Raw genomic sequence first — 25,307 nt, 5'->3', positions numbered from 1 at the left:
TTTCAATATTTTCCTTTCTAATCTGCTTTTATGTAGTAAGAAATCTCTCCTGGGGGAGGGGGAATTGGATAAAGGCAGTTAAAAGGTACTACAAACTTCCAGTTATAAGATAAATAAGTACTAGGGATATAATGTACAACATGATAAATAGAATTAACACTGCTGAATATTATATATGAAAGTTGTTCAGAGTAAATCCTAAGATTTATCATCACAATTTTTTCCATTTCTTTTTTTTTTAATTTATTATTATTTTTTATTTTTGGCTGCATTGGGTCTTTGTTGCCACGTGCAGGCTTTCTCTAGTTGCAGTGAGCAGGGGCTACTCTTCGTTGCGGTGCACGGGCTCCTCATTGAGGTGGCTTCTCTTGTTGTGGAGCATGGGCTCCAGGCACGCGGGCTTCAGTAGTTGTGGCTCGCAGGCTCTAGAGTGCAGGGTCAGTAGTTGTGGCTCATGGGCTTAGTTGCTCTGCAGCATGTGGGATCTTCCCGGACCAGGGCTTGAACCCGTGTCCCCTGCATTGGCAGGCAGATTCTTAACCACTGTGCCACCAGGGAAGTCCTCCATTTCTTTAATTTTGTATCTATCTGAGACGATGGCTGTTCACTAAACTTATGATAATTTCATAATGTACGTAAGTCAAATCATGATGCTGTAGCCCTTTAAACTTATACAGTGCTGTATGTCAATTATATCTCCATAAAGTTGGAAGAAAGAAAAATCTCTCTTGACCTTGAAGTAACCAAGATATTCTCCTATTTTTTTTTTCTAAAAATGTTTAGGGTATTACTTTTCATATTTAGGTCTTTAATCCACATGGAATTGATTGTGTGTGATGTGCAGGAGGAGTCTAATACCATTTATTTTCCTTATGGGAACCCATTCCCTTAGCACAATTTATCAAACAGTCCATCCTACTGCCTCCTCCCCTCTCCTCAAATGCAACGCTTCTTCTTACACAGCCATGCTTTTGTGTGCGGGTCAGTTTCTGGCTTCTGCATTTGATGCCCTATTTGTCTGACTTCAGGCTGATATCAGACTGTCTTATTCTCTCCATCTTATTCTTCAGGAGCATCTTGATAGTTCAATGTTGGGGGTTATACAGGTGTTCCCTGTAAAATTCTTTCAATTTTTCTGCATGCCTGAATTTTTTCATAATAAAATATTGGGCGAAAGAGTGTCATGGCTCCTCAGGCCTTTGCCCTTTTATCACGATACAATTTTTTTTAAAGTTTTCAGACTGAGCCAGCTCCCAGCAGCAGCAACCCCTGGGAGAGAAGAACGAGTTTTAGGACCGTCCATGGAACTTTCACAGTCCGGTGGGCATCAGACATGACTTGTTGGGGGTGAGGCAGTGCTGGTCTTCTATCGTGCCCGTTTCAAGGCCTGAAGACCCAGCCTCTGGGCCCCACTGAGGAACTGTGTCAGCTGGGCGTCCCCGGCCCCTCTCTCTGTCCCTCCAGGACCCTTGCCTCAATCTCGCCCCTCCCCACCCCCCGAACGCCTGTCAGGCCAGTCTCTGGAGTTCAGTCTGATGGAGAAATGGAGAACCAGGCCAACCGTGTGACCGTCGGGCGGCTCCAGAGCAAGGGCTAGCGAAGTTCCTCGTTGCTGCCCTTCTGGGGCCCCGATCGTGCCTCCGGCTCCCCAAGTCGCCAACTATCTTTCAACTATCTCCGTCGGTCTCCCTTCCTCTGGTCTCCGCCGTCTGACAACCGAAAGCTGGGAGCGCCTCCTCTGACTTCCCACCTCTGCTCGTTGACCTGGCCTCCTCCCGGCTCCAGCCCCGCTGACCGCCGGCGCCTGTGTTCTCCACGGCCACCAGGGGGCGCGCGCGGCCGGGTCTGGGCGCGGGAGCCGCCGCGAGCCCACCCCGCCTCCCGGCGCTCCTCCCCGTCCGGCCACGGCCCCGCCCCCGCCCCTCCCGGCGTCCCGCCCCGTCCGGCTGCGGCCTGGCTCCCTCCGCTTCCCCACGCTCCCAGGACCCCCGGCGCCCCTGTGTCCGGCCATGGGCCCCGCCGCTCGCCCCACGCCGAGGTCGCCGCCGCCGCCTCCTCCGCCGCCGCCGTCGCCACTGCTGCTTGTATTGCCCCTGCTGCCATTCTGGCTGGGCCTGGCGGGGCCCGGGGCCGCGGCGGACGGCAGCGAGCCCACTGCCAGGGCGGGGCGGGGCGGGGCCCGCGCCGTGCGGGTGGACGTGAGGCTGCCGCGGGAGGACGCTCTGTTGCTGGAGGGCGTCAGGATCGGCCCCGAGGCCGACCCGGCGCTCCCTTTGGGTGGCCGCCTGCTGCTGGTGAGCGCCGCTGAGCCATATGGTCCCCGCCCCGCCGTAGACCCTGCACCCAGATCCAGCCTTCATCCTGGACCAAGCCCTGTCAGCCCAGCGCCCCTTCCCCAGGCTGTCCAGGCCCCCGGCATTCCGGCTTCCAGAACCTGAGATCAGATGCCCTCCCCTCGAGACTCGTTCCCAAACCCTGGCCTTGCATCGCTTGTGTGACCAATCCCCCTTCCTCCCCCTCCTCCTTCTACCATGGCCCCTCGCCCCACAGATGGACATCGTGGATGCTGAGCAGGAGGTACCCGTAGAAGGCTGGATTGCAGTGGCATACGTGGGCAAGGAGCAGGAGGCCCAGATTCACCAGGAGAGTCAGGACAGCGGCCCACAGGCCTATCCTAAGGCTCTGGTTCAGCAGGTGCAGGGGGTGTATGTGGAAAGGGGGCTGGAGGAAGGGTTTTCAAGGCAACTGCTAGAGCCAGACTACCAGGTGGGCCCCTAAGGAGCTTCTAGAGAAGCCCTGGGCTTGGCTGGGGCAAGGGACCCCAGGGGTAGACTGGAGTCAGTGCGGTTGGCAGCAGGGAGGTGGGAGGAGGCCAGAGAGAGTCAGGAGGCTCGACCAGACTGTGAGAGTATCCAGTGGGGAGTTCCTGCTGGGGGTCGGTGGGCAGGCCTGTCCCGCTTGGACCAGGGAAGGCACAGTATTATTTGGGTCCCACAGAGCATTTGCGGGGAAGGTGAGAGGAATAAGGGTTTTTGCCCTTGATCTCAGGGAGCTTATAGCTGATCTGTCCAGAGGAAATGCTAACCGCAAAGCCAGGAGCTGAGAACAACTATGACCACAGGTGGTGAGACAGGTGTGTGGGCAGGGTGTGTGCTACCCTCTGCCTCTGTCCTGCAGATGCGGAGGGCACTCTTCCTGGGAGCCTCTGCCTTGCTTCTCCTCATCTTGAACCACAACGTGGTCCGAGAGGTAAACCGGATCAAGCTTTCGGGGCACGTAGGCTGGGGAATGGGTGACCCTGCCTGGCTGACCTCCCCGTCCCCCTACAGCTGGACATATCCCAGCTTCTGCTCAGGCCAGTGATCGTCCTCCATTATTCTTCCAATGTCACCAAGCTGTTGGAGGCACTGCTGCAGTGAGTTGGGGTTTGGGCTCAAAGGACTAGGCTTGGGTGCTAGGGTCCTTGGCTTTGTTGTGGGCTCAGGGGTCCTGGGACCAGGGCCTTCCCTCTTAGTCTGAGACTGTAGCCTCCTAGTCTGAAAAACGGGTGAGGGGACTAGAAGGATATGGTTCCATGGGCTCTATAGGTGGAGGTGATTGGCTCCAGCAAGAAGGAAGCCAGATTCCTGATTGACTCTTGCCTGTGCTTGAGGGCCTCCTTGGCCGGCTGTTATGAGAACTAGAAAAACCACTGGCTGGGAAAGGTGTGTGGGCCAAAGCAGAAGGACTGTGGGGTGATACTCGGGGGTATCCTTTTCCCACAAGGCTGGGGTGAGTGGGTCCGGGCCTCTCCTCCCAAGAGCCCTTCCGTCTGGCCCCTTTGGCCTCCCCTCCCAGGAGGACCCAGGCCACGGCTGAGATCACCAGCGGAGAGTCCCTGTCGGCCAACATCGAGTGGAAGCTGACCCTGTGGACCACCTGTGGCCTCTCCAAGGACAGCTACGGAGGATGGCAGGACTTGGTGTGCCTGGGTGGCAGTCGGGCCCAGGAGCAGGTGAGTGCCTGGAGAGAGGAGGTGGGGGTGAGGGGACCACACACACGACTTGTCTCCAGTCCTGTGGCGTCTTCCTGCCCTGGTGGGGAGGACCACCCCTTGCACCTCCCAGGGCTGCTGTGAGGGTTCAGGGGCCGGGTGGGTGCTCAGTGTGGTGCCTGACCCGGGGTCACGCACAGTCAGCCTTAGCTGCTGCTGTTGTCACGTCCCTGTCCCTCTCAGAAGCCTTCTTTGACTCCCTATCACCTGCAGAATGAAGTTCAAACTCCTTACCTCGCTTTCACAGCTCTCCTGATCACTCACCTTGTTTTTTTCCCAGTCTTCTCCCTACACTTCAGCCACTCTGTGCCATTTACCGGTCTCCACTCACGCCCCGGTCTCCTGCCACCGGGGCTTGTCTGTAGGCTTGGACATCCTCTTTCTCCAGCTCTGTATGTCCCAGTCCAGCCAGAGTCCTCACAACTCATCCTCCTGCCTTCTTTGGAAAGCCTCCCTCACATTGGGCCCCCAGCCCCCCTACTGCTTTTATTTTTATTTTTTAAATTCTTTTTTAATTTTTAAAAGAAATTAATTTATTAATTTATTTTTGGCTGCATTGGGTTTTCGTTGCTGCACGTGGGCTTTCTCTAGTTGTGGCGAGCTGGGGCTCCTCTTCGTTGTGGTGCACGGGCTTCTCATTGCCGTGGCTTCTCTTGTTGTGGAGCATGGGCTCTAGGCATGTGAGTCAGTAGTTGTGGTGCGTGGGCTCAGCAGTTGTGGCTCACAGGCTCTAGAGCACAGGCTCGATAGTTGTGGCACACGGGCTTAGCTGCTCCGTGGCATGTGTGATCTTCCCAGACCAGGGATTGAACCCGTGTCCCCTGCATTGGCAGGTGGATTCTCAACCACTGCGCCACCAGGGAAGCCCCCTCTCCTGCTTTTAAATCACAGCAGCGCTTTGTCAGGCCCTTCATAGGCCTCTTAGGACAGCCCATCCTGTGTGACCGTTGGGGACTGTGACTTTGTCTCCCGAAGGCCAGGCTGTGTCTTATTTGTCTCTGGCTTGCCCAGTGCTTGGCGTAGAGAGGGTCAAAGGTATCGTGTCTGCAAGCATTTCTCAAATCCCCACTCTGCAGGGCAGGTTTTCCCCGCTCTCCTGACACGCAGCCTCCAGCATGCCTTGGTGGGTGGGGAGCCGTGCAAGGCAGCTTCAAGTCAGACAGACTTGGAATGAGGCTCTGAAACCTTAGCTGGGCAATGTTAGGCTGCGTGTTTAACCTCTGGTCTCACATTCCTCATTTGTGAACAGGTATAGCACACGGCCACAGGATTTTTGAGATCATGTATGTAAATCTCACGGCGGGCACTGAGCAGATGGGTGGCTGCTCTGCTACAATACCTTTATTGTTATGAGTGCTCGAATAAGTCAACAGTCACCAAAGGACTTCTGATGTTCTAGGACACTTGGGGCTCCGTGAGAAGGGCTGTGGAGGGTACAAAAGGCCTTGGAAGACCCAGGCTCTGCCGTTCGAGGCCTCAAAGACGGGCAGAGAAGAGGAACTCACATGGAGGCAGCCCAGACAGCACGATTTCGCTTGAGCAGCGTGAACCGCAGTTCTGCAGAGGGAGTGGGGAGTGAGGCTGCGGGAGTGGAAGGAAGGGCTTTCTGGAAGAGGAGAGAGCCCGTTGTCTCTCCCCCTGGAGGGCAGCCCACATGGACTTCTGGGAGGGGCAGGCATTTGGTGAGGGGCTGTCAGATGAGAGACTGGGAGGAGGTGTGGGCAAAAAGCCTGGAGCTCAGAGAGGAGCAGGCCGGGAGCGTGCCCAAGAGGCCAGGAGGTGGGCACGTACTGTAGGTCAGGTCAGGCTGGCTGGTTGTGAGGGCAAAGCTAAACAGCCTTGGCCTTGCTGCTGGCCGGGGTGGGCCAGTACAGGTGTTGGGAGCCCACGGTAGCTGAGGTGTCTGAAGGACAGCCAGGGCCAGCTCTCAGCCCCAGGGCCCAGTCACCACTCCTCCAGCCTCTGGGCATCCAGAGCTGTAGCCACCATGTATCAGAAAAGTCTGATGACCGTGTCCTACTGCTCTGATGGACAAGGCCCAACCCTGCCCTCCCTCCTCACCTGGGGGTCCCCAAGATGCACCGAGCCTGGGGAGATGGGGTCTCTGGCCTCCAGTAGAGCTCCAGGCCAGCCACACCCTCGGCCCACCCAGAACTCACTGGCCGCTCCAAAGCACAGAGCTCTAGGTTCTGCCCCAGAGAGCTTACAGTGTAAAGGTCGTGCGAGTCCTGCCACGTGTCAGCCTGGCTCAGCATGGCAGGGGGTATGAGAACAGGGCAGCTCCAGCCTTGGGCTCATGTGGCCCCATCAGGGGAGGAGCTAGGCCAGAGGCACTGTCACCTGCTGGGGTGATTACTGAGCTGCTGAGGGGCATGGCCCTCCAGGCATGGTGAAGGCACCTGAGCTGAGCCTAGGGGCTTCGGGAGAGCTTCCTGAGCAGGTGTCACCATCCCACCATGGACGAAAGGGGATGCGGACACAGGCCAGGGGGCGAGGGTGGGACAGAGCGTGAAGCTGGGGCTCACAGACCCCTCTTGGCAGTGGCCCCCAGAGTGCTTCCACCCTGAACCAAAGCGACATCTTGTGACCCTAACAGCACCCAACCTTGCCCATCAAACCACTTCTCAGCCCCTCTCCCACCACGTGTTGGCAGTTGAACTTTAGCATTGGCTGGGGAAGAACATGGTGGCAGAAAACTTCTAAACGAATGCATTAATTAGTTGTGACACGTCTGCAGGCCCGTGTGCTGGTGGGTCAGCGGCTGGGTCTTGCTTCCTCCGCTGTGTCACCTCCTGAGCCAGCTGCTGAGTGGTCACAGCCTGTCTGCCGCACTGGATATGATGGCAGTTCAGTCTAGGTCAGTGTGTCCCCCTGGGGGCCTCTCAAAGGCAAAGTGAGGTACCTCAGACGTGGTTCCCTCCCACCAGCGGGAGCTGGAGGACCGCTGAGGGCAGAGTGGGTATGAGGAGGGTGGCAGGGAAGGTGAGGGGGGAACATTTGCCTGGCAGGGTTGGTCAGGGAGAGCTTCCAGAGCAAGAGGTGTCCAAAGCCATAAGCCAAGGGAGGGAGTGTGGAAGAAGAGCATTAGTTCCCAAGACCGGGAACAGTGTGGAAAGGCACAGATGTGGGAGGGGCAGGGAGCATGGGGTGGGGGAGGGGGGGTGGAGATCAAGGGCCTTGAGGGCCCCCTGGTAGAAGAGTTTGGGTTTCCTCCTGAGGATGGGGAATGCGGAGGAGGCGGGAGGGGAGCATCAGAGGGAAGGGTCAAGTAGGGGTGCTGTGTAGTCGGGTTTGCAGGTGAGACCCCTGTGACTGTGGGTGGGACCTGGGCTGGTGAGGCCTGAGCAGGGCACCTGAAGAGCAACAGAGTGGGGAGGAGAGGAGGGGCGTGCGGGGCCTCTAGGGAATGAGGAGACAGGGCCTAGGGACTAGCGCCCTCTCAGGCTGTGAATGCTCAGCCTGGATGGGCGTGGGTGGGTGGGTGATGGCAGCCAGGAAAGCAGACCAGGAGGAGTGCTGGGTAGGGATGGGGGTCCTGGGCTGGGGAGTCTGTGAGGCTGCCAGTAGATGCTTCTGTGAGTGCACAAACACCAGGTTTGTTGCCCAGGATTGGCCTGGGCTGAGCACTGATATAGGGTGGAGCTGGGGCAGCCCCTGAGAGAGCAGGGGGCGGGGGCGGGGGACAGCAGCTTCAGAAGAGGAAGCGTGGTGCCTCCAGGGTCATGGTGCCCATGGACCTCATCTGCCTGATCCTTGGGGTGGATTTACTGGGTAAAGAGGGTGGGGTGGCCCCAGTGCCCCTGACACCCTGCTCTTCTCCCCAGAAGCCCCTGCAACAGCTGTGGAACACCATCCTGCTGGTGGCCATGCTCCTGTGCACAGGCCTCGTGGTCCAAGCTCAGCGGCAGGCATCCCGGCAGAGCCAGCGGGAGCCCCAAGGCCAGGTGGGAGCCAGCCTTTGGGGGCCCTCGGGAGCCCTGGTGTCCCCAGCCCTTGGGAACTGTGTGCCCTTCCCCCACAGGTGGACCTGCTCAAGCGCCGGGTGGTGCAGAGGCTGGCGTCCCTCAAGACCCGGCGTTGCCGGCTGGGCCGGGCAGCACAGGGCCCCCTGGAGCCTGGTGCTGAGACCTGCGCCGTGTGTCTGGACTATTTCTGCAACAAGCAAGTTAGTGCCCTTTGGCTGACACGTGATGCCCCCTACCCTGCTCCCAAGAGACCTGAGAAGTACCCCAACCAGGTCTTCACCCAGCCCCACCAGAGCTATGAAAAGCAGCATGGGGGTGGGGCAGGTCACAGGGGTTTCAGTTCCCCAGCTCAGGTGAGGGCGTGGGGCCTGCTACCCCCACTGGAGACCTATGCCTGTGGCCTGAGCCCTCTCCCCAACCCTGCAGTGGCTCCGGGTGCTGCCCTGTAAGCATGAGTTTCACCGAGACTGCGTGGACCCCTGGCTGATGCTCCAGCAGACCTGCCCGCTGTGCAAATTCAATGTCCTGGGTGAGCACCAAGGGTGGGGGCCCTTGACCGTCTCCACCTGCTTCCCACCTGACACCTCCCTCCCTGATACTTTTTCTCCTCTTCTGCAGGGAACCGCTACTCAGATGATTAGCTGCCCCGGCTGGGTCTCTGCATGTGGGGAAGGGACCCCTCCACCTGCATCCTGGCCCTGGGCCCTGGGTGCCTGGAACCAGACGGCAGGGGGAACAGGACAGAAAACCCTATGGGTGGAAGGAGGGATAAGCGCCTCCCCTGCTGAGGGGCAAGGTGCCCACCACATCCACACTGGGACGGAGGGACCACAGCCCCCAGGCTGAGGATGCAGGGCCCAGACCCAGCAGGAAGAGAGGCTGCTTTGGGGCCTTTCTCTGCCATCCTGGGGTGTGCCTGCCCTCCGTTCAGATAGCTCCCAGGACTCTGGCCAGGGACCTGGGGAAGACGATGTGGGCAGTGCTGCTGTTCACAGGGCTCTGGGAGCTCTCTGGCGTGCCTGTCAGGGCATCCCTGGGGACTGAGGCTACAGTGGCCAGGTTTTGTGCTTATTTATTGGGGGTGGGTTGGGAGAGGAGCTATCTGGCCTTAGGGGCACTCTAACCTGACCATATTCCATGACACATCTTGAAGGCTATGATGTTAAACCTAGTGGCCCTTCCATTGCCTGCTACCCTCGGTCCTTGGGCACCGGCCGCTGCAGGTCCCATGGCCTGCCCAGCTGGGCTCCCTTCTGGGGCCTGGCTGGGACCAGAGGCCTTAGAAACGATCTAGTCCTGTGCTTCTCCGTGGGGTTACAGGTTGCTGACCAGCTTACTTGAAGCCACAGGATAAATGTGGTACATCTTACAGGGGCATCCGTTTTTTTAGATTTGGGGTATGGGAGGTTTAATATTAAAATAAACATGGATATATTTTAACATTAGATGTAAAATTTGTGTGGATGTTTTAAGATAAACAAGTCACCCTGGAGTCTACTGCCCGTGGGAGGCGGATTCTAAAATGGCCCCCAAGATTCCTCCAGCCCCCGTGGACACGCCTTATGTGATCCTGGCACTATGACGCTGATGGATTTTACTCCCATGATTAGGTTATGTTATATGGCACAGTTGACCTTAATATGGGAAAGCATCCAAGTGGGCCTGACCTAACCACATGAGCCCATTAAAAGTAGAGAGTTTTCTCCAGCTGGTGGAAGGAGAGGAATTCAGAAATTTGAACCATGGAGGGGATTCAATGCCTGAGAAATTCTCTGTTGCCGACTTGAAGATGGAGGGGCCATGTGGCAAGAAGTTGGATGGCCTCTCAGAGCCCAGAGTAGCCCCAACAGCGGCCAGCAAGGAAATGGACACCAGTTCAACAGCTGCAAGAAACAGAATTCTGCCCACAATCGGAATGAGCCTGGATTCTGCCCCACACCCTTGCAAAAGAAAGGCAGATGCTTTTTTTATTTTATTATTTATTTTTTATTTTTTGGCTGCGTTGGGTCTTTGTTGCTGTGCGCGGGCTTTCTCTAGTTGGGGAGAGCGGGGGCTACTCTTTGTTGTGGTGCACGGGCTTCTCACTGCAGTGGCTTCTCGTTGTGGAGCACGGGCTCTAGGTGTGCAGGCTTCAGTAGTTGTGGCACGCAGGATCAGTAGTTGTGGCTCTTGGGCTCTAGAGCACAGGCTCAGTAGTTGTGGCGCACGGGCTTAGTTGCTCCGCGGCACGTGGGATCTTCCCGGACCAAGGCTCAAACCCGTGTCCTCTGCATTGGCAGGCGGATTCTTAACCACTGCGCCACCAAGGAAGCCCCTGGCAGATGCTTTGATTTCAGCCTTGTAAGGCCCTGAGCAGAGAACCCACCCACACAGGGCCCGGACGTCTGACCTACAGACCTGTGAGCTACTGAATGGATGCAGAGAGGAGCCGGGCTGTGACAGGTCCTCCCCCTGCACTTGGGCCTGGGCCGCCTGCCTCAGGGAGCACACCTGAGGGCTGGCTCTCACCTGGGAGGGGCCCAGTCCAGACAGCTGAGGCTCCCTCAGCCAGCCCCCGGGCTCCACAGAAGCAAGAGTTGGGCAGCCCGTGGCCATGCCAGTTCAGCTACATACACAGCTCTTCTTGACTTTTCTCTGTAAACTGAGGTGTTCTACTTGTTGGCCTCCTGACCAGGGAAAACTGTCATAGAAAGCCAAGAGCATCCCCCATCCCACCCCCACACCCAGAACTCCTCAGCAAGGTCTTAGCGCCTGTCCTTAACAGGCAGGGTGGCTCAGGACAGGCTGGAGGCTTCGTGAGGAAAACTGGACTACTGCAGGCCTGGTGTGGCTGGTGGCATCAGTGCCCTGGCCCCAAGGGACAGGCCTAGGAAAGCCAGGGCTGGCTTGGGGTGTCCCACTCTCTGGCTGGGTGAAGCCTTGCCCGGCCTTCAGTGGCCTCCTGGGGATCCAACCTCCTGGATTTAGAGAAATCCTCTCTGACTTGTGTTTCCTGAAGGTGAGGCGTTCCGCAGTGAAAGGGGGGCTGATTTTCTTGGATCCTTAATGTCCCCATCCCCAGGTTCACAGCTGGGTGGTCCCTGCCTGCCTCTGTGAGCCTGAGCCAGGACCCTGACCTCTGACTCCTTCCTTGCCTCAGGTGTCCTCACAGGGCCCACCGTGGCGGCTGCTCTCCTTCCCCTGTGCACCCCCTACCCTGATCCTGCTCTTTATTGGTGGGGGTCACTGAGTCCATGTTACCCCTTAGTCTTTGCTGTGGGGATCAAAAGACTGCCTTTCACATCACCCAGGTGCTAGAAGCTTCTTTCTGCCCTTGGTGTGTCCTCTTCCCCCACTGCCCCTGTCAGGAGGGAGGCAGGAAGCTCCCATTTACTGAGGGTGCACAGTGTGCCAGACCTCTGCTGGCCAATGACCCACATGGCTGGGGACTCAGGATAGGGAAGGAAGGACTCTTGCCCTGCTGAGCCAGTGTGGTGAGGCCAAGGTCGCTGTGAGCAGATGGCCTGGGCTTTATTACATGGGGTGGGTTGCCAGCTTCCCGCCCTCCAGCCCCACCCCACTGCAGGCTACGTGGGCCGCTCCTGGGGCTGGTATGCAGGGCTGGCCTGGCCCCGGCTTGGTGACAGTCTCCTTCTCAGCTTGGCCAAGGCCCGGATGGGGTTCTGGGCACAGTTGGTCGAGTGGGTCACATCCTCTAGGGAAGACTTGCTGGGTCGACTGCAGGGCTGCTGAGGCGGGGAGGCCTGGGGCTGACCCGGCAGGGTCCTGCCCGCACTGGCCGTCCTGCTGCCAGGTGAGTGCCGCCTGCCCAGGGGCCTGAGGGAGGACCAGACGGCAAGATCCCCTGTGAGGGAGGGGGACCACCCCACCCCCACGTGCCCTGCCTCTGACAAAGCCTCACTCACCCTGGAGATGCTCTCTGGGCCTGGGCTGGGGGCGCTGCTCCGTGGATTCCCTTGCTGGGAGGGGCCCAGAGCTGGTCCTGTGGGATCAGCTGCAAAGAAAACCAAGCTCAGAAAGGCCCAGGATCCCCTCTGCAGCAAACAGAGAGGGTGTCATAGAGGAGGCGGGAGGGCCTGAACCTGTCGCCACGGCCCCTTCCTCTGAGGGGCAGGGTTTGGAAAGCCTTTTAGGGCCTGTCCTTAGCCGTGGTAAGGGTGGGAAGGTTTGCTTTCTCACAAGGCTCCTGGTGCACTTGAAATAAATGTTCAAAGGGCTAGAGGGGGGATTTGGAGCTAGAAGGCACGGTAACATCCTCATGCCTTCCTGAATCGTGGAAGATGGTTCACAAAAACACAGCCTAAAGCCCCCTGAGAGCCCCATGTGCAATGAGCTGGGCTGAAGGCAGATTCGCCGGGGGAAGCTGAAGACCTCTGCTGGGTTGGGGGCCTCTTCCAAGTCCCCAAGGGCCAGCTGCTTTCAGGTGGGGGAGCCATGCTGCCCACCTTGAGGCCCCCCTGCTGGGCCACCTCCCGGATCTTAGACAGCATGGATCGCAGCCGCCCGTTCTCCTCCTGTAGGACCCGGATACGGATGTCGTTGGCCTGCACCTGCCTCTCCATGTCGTCCGTGACGTTGCCAGAGCCTGTGGAGACCCACTATCTGGCACCCCACCCCATCAGGTCTGCCTCTTGCGCCCAACGAGACAGAACCTCAGAGGGCAGACACGCCAGCCAGTATGTGCCTAGGGTCCCCTGCTGGTGGCCCTGCAGGTGGGCGGGGTCAGCATACTGGACCTCCCACCTCATCTTTTTTCTCCTGAGGCCTTGTTCCGCCCCCGCCCCACTCTCTACTCCCCTGTCTGCTGGGAGGTGACCAAAGCCTTGCAGAATTTGAGAGCTGACGGGGACCTGGAGCTCACCAAAAATTTAGCACATAGGTAAGAAAGTGAAGCTCTTCCAAGGCCACCTGTTTTCGGAGGGCTCGAGAGACAGTGACTCATCCAAAGCCACAGCCGGCTCTTGGATATGAGTCTCAGGAATTCAGCAAGGATGTTCTTTCCCACTGCTGGGGGGACAGATGCTCCCCCTGACTCTGAACCCAGGCAAGGTGCTGCCTGATCTGGTTATCAGTTTCCTGGTTTGTCACAAGCGGCTGCTACCTGCCTCGTGGGGCAGTTGACAGGGTAACACAAGGGCCCAGCACTCACAAATGATGACTTATCATGACAAGCTAGATTGCAGTGGATCATCCCAACAGCTCTGCACGGGGATTCACCCCAGAGCTTCAGGGGACTGGAGGGGTTGGCACGAGAACCCAGGTCGCCGGGCAGTCAGTCTTCCACTGAGATGGGCCCCTAGCACTCCCATGGACACTGGACAGTTGGGGCTGTGCCCCTGGAGCTGGCCCCATGGTGTAGTTTGGGGAGATGCCAGGACAGGGGACATGGAAGCTGAGCAAGGACTGGCCTGTGACGTGGTAAAGAGCACAGGCTACACAGGTAGCCAGACCTGGGTCTGGATTTGGCTGTGTGACCCTGAGCAGTCAGCTCCCCACTGGGCCTCTGTGTCCCCATCCACACAGAGGAGTGGGTAACATGCAGAGCACCTGTGTGTTGTGGGGGCTCTGCCACCCTTGCTGTGGACCCGTGTCCTGCCCAGATGAGCCCTCAGCTGCCCGACCCCAGCCCCGGCGTCCCCTCTGCACCAACCCCGGGCCCCTACTTTGGATCTGGGCTTCCACAGGCCTGTGCAGGTCCGGAAAGGCCACCAGCAGCCTCTCCCTCTCCCTCAACTCCACGAGCTCGCGTTCTCGCTCCGAGATGGTCAGCTGCAGATCCGCTGTTGCCTGCTCCAGGCCTTGCTTCTCTCGCTGCAGGCTCTGCAGCAGCTCCTGGGGCAGGGGAGGCTCAGAGCTGAGGACCGGCTCCCAGCCCCCTGGGGACACCCCATCACCTCCACTCCCCAGGCACGGGGCAGACCCGCAGGTGCTTAGCTGGCTGGAGGTTCCTCCAGAGAAAGGGAAGTGCCGCCCCTGCCCCCTCGCCCTGCCCGCTCACACCTGCTGGGCCCGGAGCTGGCACTGCCCCTGCTCCCTCTCGCTCTGCACATGCTGCAGCTGCTCCTCCACGTGGACCCGCTGGGCCTCGGCCTCAGCCAAACTGCCCCTCAGCTCCTCACGCTCCTGGTCCAGGGTGTCCAGCTGCTGTAGCAGGGCTCGCTGTTTGGCCTGCAGGGACTGAGCCGGGATGGGCAGGAGGGAGGCCATGGGGCCCATGGGGCCAGGCCCAGCCACACAGGACAAAGGAGGCAGCTGTATCCAAGCCCACCCCCTTGTGCTACATCTGTCTGTGCACATGCGTGCCGTGGAAGGGGTGGGGGGAAGAAGGGAGCAGACCCCAACCCTGGCAAGGCCAGGACCCCCAAGCTTGGAGATCCCGCCCCCCCTGGAAAGCAGACCTCGCCCCAACTTCTTTCCAGTCACAGTCGCCACTCAGGAATTCTTCTCCTCAGGTCTCCAGTGTCTCCCCACCGTCAGTGGAGCCCTTTCTCTCCCTGCAGCCTTCGTTACAGGAGACCAGGCGCTGACGAGGCTCCCAGCCTCACCTCCTGGTGGCGGACCATGTTGTCGACACGGGCCTTCTCCTTGTCCAGCTCTGTGCTGGCCCAGCGGATCTCCTGGCTGGCTCCGTCCAGCCGCCCTGCCAGCAGCTGCACCTGCTCTTCCAGCTGCTGCACCTGCCTCTCAGCCTCCGCCCTGTGCTCAGCCTCCTCTTGCAGCTCCTGAGCCTTCGACTCTGCAGGATTGAGCGGGCGGGGAAGGGGGTAAAGTGGGGGAGCCCTGGGGAGTCCCTGCACTGCCTCTGACCCAGGACAAGACCTGGGAAGGGGGGGGGTGGTCACAGCACATCTCTGGGCCTCAGTGTCCTCAGCCACAAAATGGGGCTCTGAACCCTGAGGTGGGTTCTGAAAACAGAAGGTACTCTCTGGGTGGGAGGTGGCATCACCCAACAGTGTGGCCTGTCAGACCCAGCCTCCTCTGTGGTTCCCTTTAGCTTTGCCCCCGAAGCCCAGGAGACAGAGGCAGAGGGTGCTGGTCCAGCCACCGAGCACAGGGCACACGGTACAGGGCTCCATGGCAGGGCTCCTCACCTACGGCCTGCGTGGACTCCCGCTGCTGCTTCAGCTCCCCCTCCAGGGTGGACACCTTTGTCTTGAGGTCACTTGTTTCTATGGCAGCCAAGAGAGAGGCCCTTCAGAGGCTCCCTTGGGCCTGGCTGGCAGCCTCAACGCCCAGTGCACCCCACAGCATGGTGGCAGCCCTGGCCGGGGTGGAGGAGTGCCTGGGCTTGTGGGAGGAGTTCTGGGGAGGTGCCAGGAGGCCTGGGTCCCTGTCCACTCTGCTTCCTGTCGGCTGGCTGACTCTCTGGGCTTCAGTGTCCTCCATGGGGGTGACTTGCCCAACTCCCTCAGGCCTCACAACTTCAGCAGGAGCTGGCCCACTGTGAGTGCCATAGCTGCATCTCTCTGCCTGACGGCTTCTACTGAAGCCAAAGAGAGGCCTCAGCTGGCTGGAGCTACCCGGGGGATGAACTCCCCAGGAGTCCCCTTCAGTGACCGACAGGAGTGAGTGTATGAATCCGCCACTCCCTCACCCCTCTCGTGGGACGACTCGGACTTCTACACGGGCTCCTGCGTTCCCCAGTGGGATTAAGCTCCAGTTGCCCGCAGTGTAACCGGCTTGATGAGCACACCCCTTTTCCCCTGCCTTCCCTTCCCTGTGTCTGCTGCCTGCTCCCAGTCCAGGTTTCTTCCACACCGACTCCCAGCACCCACAGCCCCGTTGTGGGGTCTGCTCCTGGGGGAGCCCATGCTCAGGCTGTGGCAGAGCCTGGCACTGAGGGTCCGGCCTCAGGCACAGACCTGCGAGCAGCTGCTGCCTGTCGCGCTCCCACTGGGCCAGGCGCTGCTTGGCCTCATCCGCCTGCCGCTGCTGTGCCCCCTGCTCCTGCTGCAGGGCCTGCTCCAGCTCGCCCACCTGCTTCCTCAGTCTGTCCTTCTGCCCCTTAGCCTCCTCCAGCTGGGCCCTGAGGGGCCCCACAAGCTGAGTGAGGGCCCCCATGTGCTTGCTGAGGCGTTTCAGGTCTTTGCTCTGCTCGGCCGCCCAGTGGCCCACGGTGGTGGCTGGCAGTGGCCTGAGCCCCATGCTGTCCTGCACCAGATGCTGGAACTGGCCTAAGGACGAGGGCAAGTTCTGGCTCTGACACAGGCTGATGACCATCTTGCCCACCTCCCGCAGGCTGCCCTGGACGCGGGTGCATGCATCACAGGGCACCAGGGCTGTCTCCACAGTCTGGGAGTGGACACTCCTGGTGTTTTCGGCCATCCTGGCTGGACACTGCAGGGAGGCACTGACAGGGAGTCTGTCCAGCTCTTGGCAGGTCTGGGGCAAGCCTGGCATTGGGGAGGTGGGCTTGATGAGCTTGGTGGTTGCAAATTCAGGGCTCCTGGCTGGCTCGCCCTTGGCTGTGGGCTTGGAGGTGGGGGTCTCCCCTTGGTTTGCCCTTTTCTGTAGTCAGGAAAAGAAAGGGAGAGCAGGTGAGGGAGACGGGCCTGGGAGGTGACCAGCTCTCTGGGGATTTCTGTGACAGCAGCCACTCCCGATGCTCAGACTTTCAGACGATATTTGATACCAACGTGAGTGACAGAGCAAGCCTCCTCCTGTCTGCTGCCTCGGCCTACCAAGCCCAGGCTCCATGCTGTTACCTGCCTGGCACTGGGAGGGTAATACAGTGACAGACACAGCTGCCGGGTACTGGGCCCTTGCTTAGCGGATTTGTCTGCTCTTGTGTTGCTGAAGCCACTCTCAGTTTCAGTTTCCTTCCCATTATGGTGACAGTGGCCCTGCCCACCAGGTGGTTGTGAGGGTTACGGAATAACCCATAACAAATGGGGTTCATACAAACATCATTTCCCAACAATGCCCTGGGAGGTAGGGACTGTTATCACCCCTGCTGCACAGATGAACAAACTGAGGTTCAGACTAGGTAGGATTTTTCCAAAGCCCCACAGTGTAAACTGCAGAACCAGGTGGCCCACACATGACCCCAAAGGCCTGCATTGCGAACTGCCAGGCTGCATGGGCCTTGAGTGGGGGCTCCAGAGTGGAGCCAGCGACAGATGCAGTGCACATGTGGTGTGCGAGGAGCCTGAGGCAGGTGGACTGGTGTGAGGGTGACCGCAGTTGGGGAAGCGGGTGGCCAACCCACCTGGGGGGCCACCTGCCGAATGAGCATGACCAGCCTCAGCAGGCTGTTCCAGAAGTGCCGCACCGTGAGCCCCACGGACATGCAAGGCCTGGCAGCCCTGGTTGGGGGCACCGTCTGCTCCAAGCCAAGGTTCTCCAAGTAGCTCGCACAGCTCCGAAGCAGCAGCAGGAGCCTGTGGGCAGAGACGGCAGGGTTGGCTGGGGCAGAGCCCAGCGCCAGTGTGCCCTCACACCACACGACCAGCAGCCTCCTGCTCTGGGAACTGGCCTGGGCGTCAGATACTTGGAGCGTCTCAGAATATGCTCTGCCCGACCCAAGAGCCACTTCTTCCAGGAAGCGCTCCCTGAAGGCTAAGCTTGGGGCCACTTTGGGGCCTCCTGGGTGGCAGCACTTCTGCCTGGCTGCTCCCCACTGGACTGGGAGGCTCTGGGAGGCCGGGCCTTGCCTTGGTTGTGTCCAGAGTCCTCAGAAAGTGCTGGGTAAGTGGCTGCCTTCCACCATGTGGCTCAGAGCCTTCAACTCACGGAGGACCCAGCTGAGACCCCCAAAGCGGAGGAGGCTGCGCACAGCCTCAGGGTGAGTGTGCAGGGCAGTGTGCCCTGCAGTTTCCTGATTCTAGTTGGGGGTGGGGGTTCTTCTGTGGGACGAGCTGCTTCTGCAACAACAACGGAGACTGGAGTGAGAGAGCCAGGTCCCTATCCTACCCTGAGTCAGGGGCTAATTGTAAGGAAAAGGTGTTGGGAAGAGAAGTAGGTATTTGCATGGGAATCAGGCTGTTTTAAAGAAGAGGTACTGTGTTTACAAAACATATGGGCAGATAAGTGACCTCAACTTGTTGCAGGTGCAGGAGGGTCATCCCAAACCAACTGTGCCCTTGGGCAGAGAGGGCCTGGGGGAGGGGGTGCTGACCGCTCCAGGCCATACCCCTCTCTGGGCCAAGGTGTCCTCCTCTGTGAATGGGGACAATGAATGAGCAGCACTGGAGGGTGGAGAGTGGCCTGGACAGGGGCCAGGTGAGGGGTGGGAAGGCAGGTCAGCTCCAGCTTTCTAGAAGGCGGATGGGTGAACTGGGCCCTGACGGGCTCGGCCAGTCCAGGGACGAGTAGGCGGGGCACTCCTAGCAGAGGGCACAGCAAGGAAGGAAGGTGTGTTCTGGGCTCACACATGTTCAGCCCCTACAGGGTCCAGGTAGTGCTTTCACACCGTCGGCTCCTCCAGGCCTCTGAGTGGTTACCCTGGCTTCTAACTGTCTCCAGGCAGGTCATCCCCAAACTGCTGGGGTCCCTGCCTGTCTGGCCCCCGTGACTTCATTAGCATGCAGGGTTTGGAGCACATGGAGCCTGGGCTGCGGTCCCCAGGGAGTAGAGGCTGACAACCATGCTAATGTGAATGACAGTGTAGAAGTGGTGGGGCTGCAGGGGAATCCACTGGCCTCCTTCCCAGCAGGGCCAAGATTTGGAAAAGCACATCCCATGCCTGGCCCTGCGACACATGGAAGGGACAGGAAAAACAGCCTGGGATGGAAAGTCTGAGCAGCAGCTGTAGTGTCCTCGACACACAGAAACCCTAAGGAAGCAGCTGGCGGTGGCTGGAGAAGTAGCCGTCAGAGCTGTGGTGTCACAGAGACCAACAGGGTGGCCAGCAACTCCCTGAAGGTGGACTATAAGACACACAGCACAGGGGCTTCCCTGGTGGCGCAGTGGCTGAGAGCCCGCTTGCCAACGCAGGGGACACGAGTTCGTGCCCTGGTCCAGGAAGATCCCACATGCCGCGGAGCGGCTGGGCCCGTGAGCCATGGCCGCTGAGCCTGCGCATCCAGAGCCTGTGCTCCACAATGGGAGAGGCCACAACAGTGAGAGGCCCACGTACCGCAAAAAAAAAAAAAAAAGACACATAGCACAGCACAACACAGGTGAGATCGCTATGAGGGCCCTGAACCAAGCTGGCCCCCGACAGCATTCGGTCAAAGGTGATTGTTGTCATCAATGTCATCACCCCCGCCAGAAGTGGATCCTGTGGCTGCTACTGGTTTATGGGGTGGGTGCCAGCATCCTGAGATGACCAGGTTTGGTCCAGGCTCTCACCTGTCGATGACCAGCTCCAGCAGCACAGCATGGGACAGCTGCGTGAACTCGGGGTCACCCGGCACGTGGTCGTAGTGCTCTAGCAGGGCCACCATGTCCAGGTCACAGGCCATGCGGTCAGGGAACTTCCAGGAGGGGAAGCGCACGGGCCCAGCACGTGAGAACACGTCCACGATGGCACCCTGAAGGTCGGTGAGGTCTCTGCGCAGGCTGTCCATGCAGGCCTGGCTGCCCAGCAGGTGTGCCATCCTTGTGGCTCCTGGGGTGGACAGAGAGGATCCCCATTAGCCAGAGCCATGTGGCTGCTGCTGGAGGAAGCTTCCGAAAACCCCAGAAAACCTGCTGAAATGCAACCTCAACCCTGGGGAGAAGTCAGTTCCCCGGCCCCTTTGGGACCTGCTTGTGGGTGACCTCACCAGCCTCCCTCTCATCCACCCTACCCCACGCCCACACTACTGATTCCCTCGGTCCACAAGTCCCTCTGAGGACCTGTGTGCCCAGGCCCCTGCTAAGTGCTGGGTGGATACAGCTGTGCATGAGGATGTACCTGCTGTCCTTCCCTCCCTGAGCAAAGCACTGGACAGGATACTGACAACGAAAAGACAGTTGTAGCTACAGTATGACAGGGAGCACTGGACCACCCCCTGGCCACTCTCGTCTCCTGCCTGGACTGCAGCAGCAGTTCCAGCTGGGCCACAGGCCTGCCCACTGGAATCTGATCCACTTCTGCTATGGAGACCTGGGCCAAGCCTATCTGACCACATCACACTGGCCAACAACCCCTCAGGACTCACTTTGGCCCTTGGGAGAAAGGCTACCTCCAGGCACACCCCTCCCCTTGTCCTCTCTCGTCACCTCCCCTCCCCTCCACTCCACATACCATCAGCTACAAGCAGCAGCTCCTGTGCAGGCACTCGTTTCTGAATCCATGCCCATCTGTCTCTTCCATCTGAGTCATGCTTCCCCCATCCAATTCCCATCACCTGCCTAACTCCTCTCATCCTTCAGGGTTCCCGGACATCACGTCCTCCAGGAAGCCTTCCCTGAGCACCCTCCAGGCTGGCTTAGATACTCCCTCTGGGCTTCCCCCATCTTGGCCCTGATTGCTCTCTGCAGGAACGGCCTCTGCTCTCTAGGACAGGTCCTCACCACACCTCAGTCACTGTGGTATCACCAGTATGGCAGTCTGGGGCCTGGCCTATTGCAGATGCTCACTGACAAATGAACAACTAGTAACTGAATGGAGAAAAGAAAAAGAATCCACAAAGAAAGTTTAAAATACCTTGACTTTGGGAGGAAAACAAGTCCTGCAGTGTAAGAGAGGAACACCTGAAATTTTGTATGGATAGCTATCCTAATCACTCTGGTGACAGGGGGTCCATTATATGTTGATACAGGGGTCCCAGTCCTGCCCCTTTCTGGCTGTGTGGTCATGGGCAAGTCACTGCACCCCTCTGAGCTCCAGCTGTCTCACTTGTAAGATGGGGACACCATCCCCCATCAGGCCAGGTAGTATCTGCAAGTAACGTGCTTGGTCCAGGACTTCCCTGGTGGTGCGGTGGTTAAGAATCCGCCTGCCAATGCAGGGGACACAGGTTGGTTCCCTGGTCTGGGAAGATCCCACATGCCGCGCAGCAACAAAGCCTGTGAGCCACAACTACTGAGCCCTCGTGCTACAACTACTGAAGCCCACGCGCCGCAACAAGAGAAGCCACCGCAATGAGAAGCCCGCACACCACAACAAAGAGTAGCCCCTGCTCACCACAACTAGAGAAAGCCCGTGGGCAGCAATGAAGACCCAACGAAGCAAAAAATAAAAAAAAAATTAAAAAGTGCTTGGTCCAGGGCAAGGCACCAGTAAAAGTTCTGCAGCCATAGTAACAATTATTACTGTGATTACTATTACTAGCAGTAACAATAGCAAAGACCATCCTTGTCTGGAGCTGCTATCTACCTTCCATATTTCCTGTTCTCCCCTGCGGCCCGCACAGATTGCTTCCCTTCCATCTTTGCCATGTGTGGGCATCTGAAGACAGTGATTTGGATGAACCATCCCTGGCCCTTGACTCAGAAGGTCTGGCCCCTCCCGTGGCTCTTTGCAGGCCTCTGACAGCAGGTGTCAGAGCCAGCAGCCCTGTGGATGCCGAGCCCTGGTCCCTCCCCACCCTGCAGTGGGGGCCCCTTGTCCTTTGTGGTTTTCTCAGCAGCAGAAAGTTCCTTGCACCAAAGCCCCACCCTGCAGCAGGGGCTGCTCGGGCAGGATTTAGGCCCCCAGGAAGTCCAGGCCTGGCGGGGAAACCTCTCTTCCTCCAACCTGTTTCCATCTCCCAACCTTCCTCATCACAGAAAATGGCACCCTCACTGGAAGCACCTGGGCACTTCCTCGAATCCCTTTCCTTTATCCCCACGTCCAGGCACCCAGTGCTGCCAGCTCCACATCCCACCCACACTGAGAACCCACCACCTCTGTCCATCAACACTGCTCAATACCCCCCATCTCCCCCAGACCACTGCCCCAGCCTTACTGAGGGTCGCCCTCTCCCCTCTGCAAAGCACCCCCTTGCACCTCGGCATCTCACCCCCACAGAATATGCTTCCTCCCCATACTCTGTCTAAATAAGATGCCTCCCTCAGATCCCTGGGCTGGTGAGGTCCCCTGTTACAATTCTCAAAGCAGCCTGTTCTTTTCCCTCCCAGTACACACCACAGTGGCATGGAATCATTGAGTCATTATTTGCAGTTGGGAATCCATCTCCCTGCGAGCACATAGACCGTTTTTGAGTTCACTGCAGTATGACCTGGCCACCTGGGCTGGGACCTGAGGGCCTGCCTGTGCCCACAGGTGCAGGGAAACCCAGAGGCCCCAGGGTGGTTCCTGAGGGCAAGCCAGCCTCTCCGGCCTCCCAGAGGACTGGGCCATGTCCTCACCTCTGCACAGGTGCCTGTCCGTGGAGCTGGATGTCTGAGTGCCCCCAGCTCTTGGACTGGCCTGCGGGCTTTTGGGCTCAGGGTCAGAGGCTCAGCCAGGTGCCTGGCTTCCCGTGTCCAGCTCTGCAGCCCCTGGGAGTGGATGTAGGGAGAGTGAAGGAGTGGGCACTCAGGGAGGGCTTCCTGGGGGTGGGGGGCAGGGAGGAGGCTGTCCCAGAAGAAGGGGGTTGTTTCAGGCTGGAGGATGGGGTGAGGGAAAGGGCAGGTGGGGTTGCCAGCCTTGAGCCTGAGCACTGCTGGCTCTGACTACAGGACCTACTGTTGGCCACTTCCCAAACCCACCTCCTTTATTTATTTATTTTTATTTTTTGGCTGCACCACGCGGCACATGGGATCTTAGTTCCCTGACCAGGGATTGAACTCACGCCCCCTGCATTGGAAGCGCAGAGTCCTAACCACTAGACCGCCAGGGAAGTCCCCAAATCCACCTCCTTTAAACAGATGAAGAAACTGAGGCTTTGGGAAGTTAGGGGGCTAGCCTAAGATCAGTCAGGGAGCTGGGACTCTTGAGTCCAACATCTCTGCTCTGTCTTCAGGCCATACTACTTCTAGAGCAGCACTGGACAAAAGAAATATAATGCAAGCCATGTATGGGTTTTAAAATTTTATACTCGCCACATTAAAAAAACTAAAAAGAAAGGTAAATTAATTTTAATAACATCTATTACTTAATATACCCAAAATATCTCTTCAATGTTAAATCAATATAAAATATTAAGTCTATTTTTTTGCATTAAGTCTCAAAATCCAATGTCTATTTGACACTTATAGCACATCCCAATTTGGACCAGCCACCATTTTCATATACAGCACCACATGGGCTGGGGGCTACTATATTGGACAGTGCAGGGGTAGGGGGTCAGATCCTGTGTTCATTAAGCAGATGGTGACTGAGTGTCTTCTACATGTTGGGCATTGTGTCAGGGATAGGGACAGAGCAGGGCACACAGAGCACTGTCCCCCAGGAAGCACCATCTATGTCTGAGGGTCTCTGCAGGGGGCAAGTCTTGGTGTGTCAGCTCTACGGTTCCACCCACAGGTGGGGTGATGAGTCCCCAAAATACACACACACACACACACACACACACACACACAGGTCCACTTCCCACATACAAATGTTGCCCCAGTGATGGCCTCTCATAAAATATTGCCACCCATGAGGTGTTATGTCCCCAAAGAATGAGGCAGAAACAAACAGAAAAACCAACTGAAACATTCTGGGTTTCCTTCCTGGAATGGCAGGAAGGAAATAAATAGAGCAAGCAAGAAATCCCACCCCGGGAGGAAGGGTTTTCAGGTGGCAAAGCACCTGGAGCTCAGGAGCTTGCTTGTGCAGACATAAAGAAACAGTGACCTGTTCACCCTCAAATAACTACAGCTGCCATCTGGGGCCATCTGGGGCCAGATGTTAGATTCTGGTTCTGATGAGCAGCAGCAAATGCCAAAGCAGTAAGAATATATGAGAGCAAAACACAACATTGAAAAACATCCGAGGTTACCCTACGTCGTTTCTTCTGAACAGTGGGGATTTGCAGATACAAGCCTGTTTTGAGAAACGTGTGTGTGTGTGTGTGAAGTGAAGGAACATTTGACACAGGCTTTCTCTGTAATTCCTGGGTTCTGAGTAGAACCCTCTCCCTGAAGCTGCCAGCCCCACACTGTTCCTGAGATCACACAAGTGCTGGCACTAATTGAGCCACCACTACCCTGGTGTGGGAGCAGTAGGTAACTCTGCCTCTCCTCAGGCCCCTCAGCCTAAGGTGGACTTTTAACTCACAGAGAAGTGAAGGAGCCCTTCCTGCACTCCCGTTCAACATTCGAGTCCCTTCCCTCTCTTCTCCCGCTTCTCTCTCGAGACCCCTGGGACCCTACCCCTCAGGTAAAGATTATGCCTCCCTCCTGGCCAGTGCACCCATGGAAACACTTTGGAAACTCTAAAACCATCTAAATGGCAGTGTCAGTCTCTGACTCAGGAGTACTAATTGCCTGGATCCCTGGGGACACTGAAAGACTCCAGTGAAGACAAAGGAGTAAGTAACTGCACTAGTAGAGAATGGCCTGGGTTTGGATTCCCACTCCACCATGTGAACTGAGGATGTGAACCTCTCTGTCCTCACCTGTAAGTAAGTTGCTATACGAAATAAATGATGGAATGCATGTAGTGTTTGGCACACGGTCTGGCTCATGGTACGTGTTCAATAAATCCTAACTACCATTATAATTCAGCATTAATAATAACAGTGACATAAACCAGCTATAGTGTGTATGTGAGGAAGAGAGACGGGGAGGAGACTTGGGAGGGCATCTTTTCCTATCCCCCCTCCCCCACCCCCCCATTTCACAGGTGAAGAAATTGAAGTCCAGGCCAAGGTTCAGGAGTTGGGAGAGAGGGGAAAGGGAGGAGAGGATCTCAGGAGGGGAAGCGAAAAGGGAGGCATTCGAGCTGTGCTGCGGAGCGGGGAAGTGGTCCGCAGGGAACAACCTGCGGCCGTTGGGGGGTGGAGCCTAAAGAGGAAGCTTTGATTTGAGTTGGTCTACGGGGTTTGAGGACGGGACTATGGAAGGCAGGGGTGGAACTGGAAAAGGCAGGCCCGCGGGAAAAGGGACCCGTGGGAATTAGGGATTGAGATTTGGGAATGGGGTCTGAAAGAGGTGGGCCTGAAAGCAAGAGGGGGCTGGGGGAATAGGGAGGCGGGGCTTTGGCCAAAATGGGAGGCCAATGGGAGAGAGCGGGGGCCTTGGAAGGCGGGGGTCGGAGGGAGAGAGGAATCTTCTGGTGGAGTAAAGGGGAGGGGGGCCGGGGCCGTGGGGTGCGTGCGAGGGCGTCGGCGGGAGATGTAAAACGTCTCACCAGTCTCCGGCGTCGCAGCCTCAGCCACTGTGTCTGGTCGGCTCATGAAACTGCCCCAAGGTGCGCCTGCCGCTCCTGGGATCCCCGGCAAAACCTATCCCGGTTCCCCGACCGCTGCCACGGCAACGGCGTCTCTCGAGAAGGAGGGGCGGGAATTTACGTCACGGAGAAGGGGCGG

General features: G+C 58.0%; 2 protein-coding genes across 5 annotated transcripts; one reads left to right on the top strand and one right to left on the bottom strand.

Moving 5' to 3' along the window:
• The first annotated feature begins 1,929 nt into the window (after window positions 1-1,929).
• Window positions 1,930-9,443, top strand: RNF215 (ring finger protein 215). The gene is made up of 9 exons (XM_081251668.1): window positions 1,930-2,294; window positions 2,551-2,694; window positions 3,178-3,249; window positions 3,330-3,415; window positions 3,838-3,994; window positions 7,858-7,977; window positions 8,055-8,198; window positions 8,425-8,527; window positions 8,617-9,443. The coding sequence occupies exons 1-9, from the start codon at window positions 2,010-2,012 to the stop codon at window positions 8,637-8,639; spliced, it is 1,134 nt and encodes a 377-aa protein (XP_081107794.1). The 5' UTR covers window positions 1,930-2,009; the 3' UTR covers window positions 8,640-9,443.
• A 1,235-nt stretch (window positions 9,444-10,678) lies between these two features.
• Window positions 10,679-25,276, bottom strand: CCDC157 (coiled-coil domain containing 157). Of its 4 annotated transcripts, XM_081251652.1 has the most exons (12): window positions 25,130-25,264; window positions 22,219-22,350; window positions 19,291-19,549; window positions 17,207-17,378; window positions 15,861-16,506; window positions 15,090-15,167; window positions 14,544-14,734; window positions 13,999-14,175; window positions 13,662-13,830; window positions 12,444-12,583; window positions 11,904-11,992; window positions 10,679-11,814 (listed from the first exon to the last, which is right to left on the bottom strand). In XM_081251652.1, the coding sequence occupies exons 3-12, from the start codon at window positions 19,536-19,538 to the stop codon at window positions 11,565-11,567; spliced, it is 2,160 nt and encodes a 719-aa protein (XP_081107778.1). In that variant the 5' UTR covers window positions 19,539-19,549; window positions 22,219-22,350; window positions 25,130-25,264; the 3' UTR covers window positions 10,679-11,564. The 4 variants fall into 4 exon arrangements, with proteins under 4 accessions (XP_081107778.1, XP_081107777.1, XP_081107779.1 ...); XM_081251651.1 differs by lacking the exon at window positions 22,219-22,350 and having other exon boundaries at window positions 25,130-25,268; XM_081251653.1 differs by lacking the exons at window positions 15,090-15,167; window positions 22,219-22,350 and having other exon boundaries at window positions 25,130-25,268.
• Between the last annotated feature and the right edge of the window lie 31 nt (window positions 25,277-25,307).

This window comes from Mesoplodon bidens (genome assembly GCF_964165515.1).
Source record: "Mesoplodon bidens genome assembly, chromosome: 13".
Lineage (NCBI taxonomy): Eukaryota > Metazoa > Chordata > Mammalia > Artiodactyla > Ziphiidae > Mesoplodon > Mesoplodon bidens.
Note: the sequence above shows the minus strand (reverse complement) of the source record. Positions and strands in the feature narration are given on the sequence as shown.

Coding starts and splice junctions, on each gene's coding strand:
- RNF215 (XM_081251668.1), top strand. CDS start 2,010: ATGGGCCCCGCCGCTCGCCCCACGCCGAGGTCGCCGCCGCCGCCTCCT. Junction 3,250..3,329: donor ACCACAACGTGGTCCGAGAG/GTAAACCGGATC, acceptor GTCCCCCTACAG/CTGGACATATCCCAGCTTCT. Junction 8,528..8,616: donor GTGCAAATTCAATGTCCTGG/GTGAGCACCAAG, acceptor CCTCTTCTGCAG/GGAACCGCTACTCAGATGAT.
- CCDC157 (XM_081251651.1), bottom strand. CDS start 25,175: ATGAGCCGACCAGACACAGTGGCTGAGGCTGCGACGCCGGAGACTG. Junction 19,550..25,129: donor GGCTGCGACGCCGGAGACTG/GTGAGACGTTTT, acceptor TGTCCACCCCAG/GAGCCACAAGGATGGCACAC. Junction 15,168..15,860: donor CAGGCAGCAGCTGCTCGCAG/GTCTGTGCCTGA, acceptor TGGCTGCCATAG/AAACAAGTGACCTCAAGACA.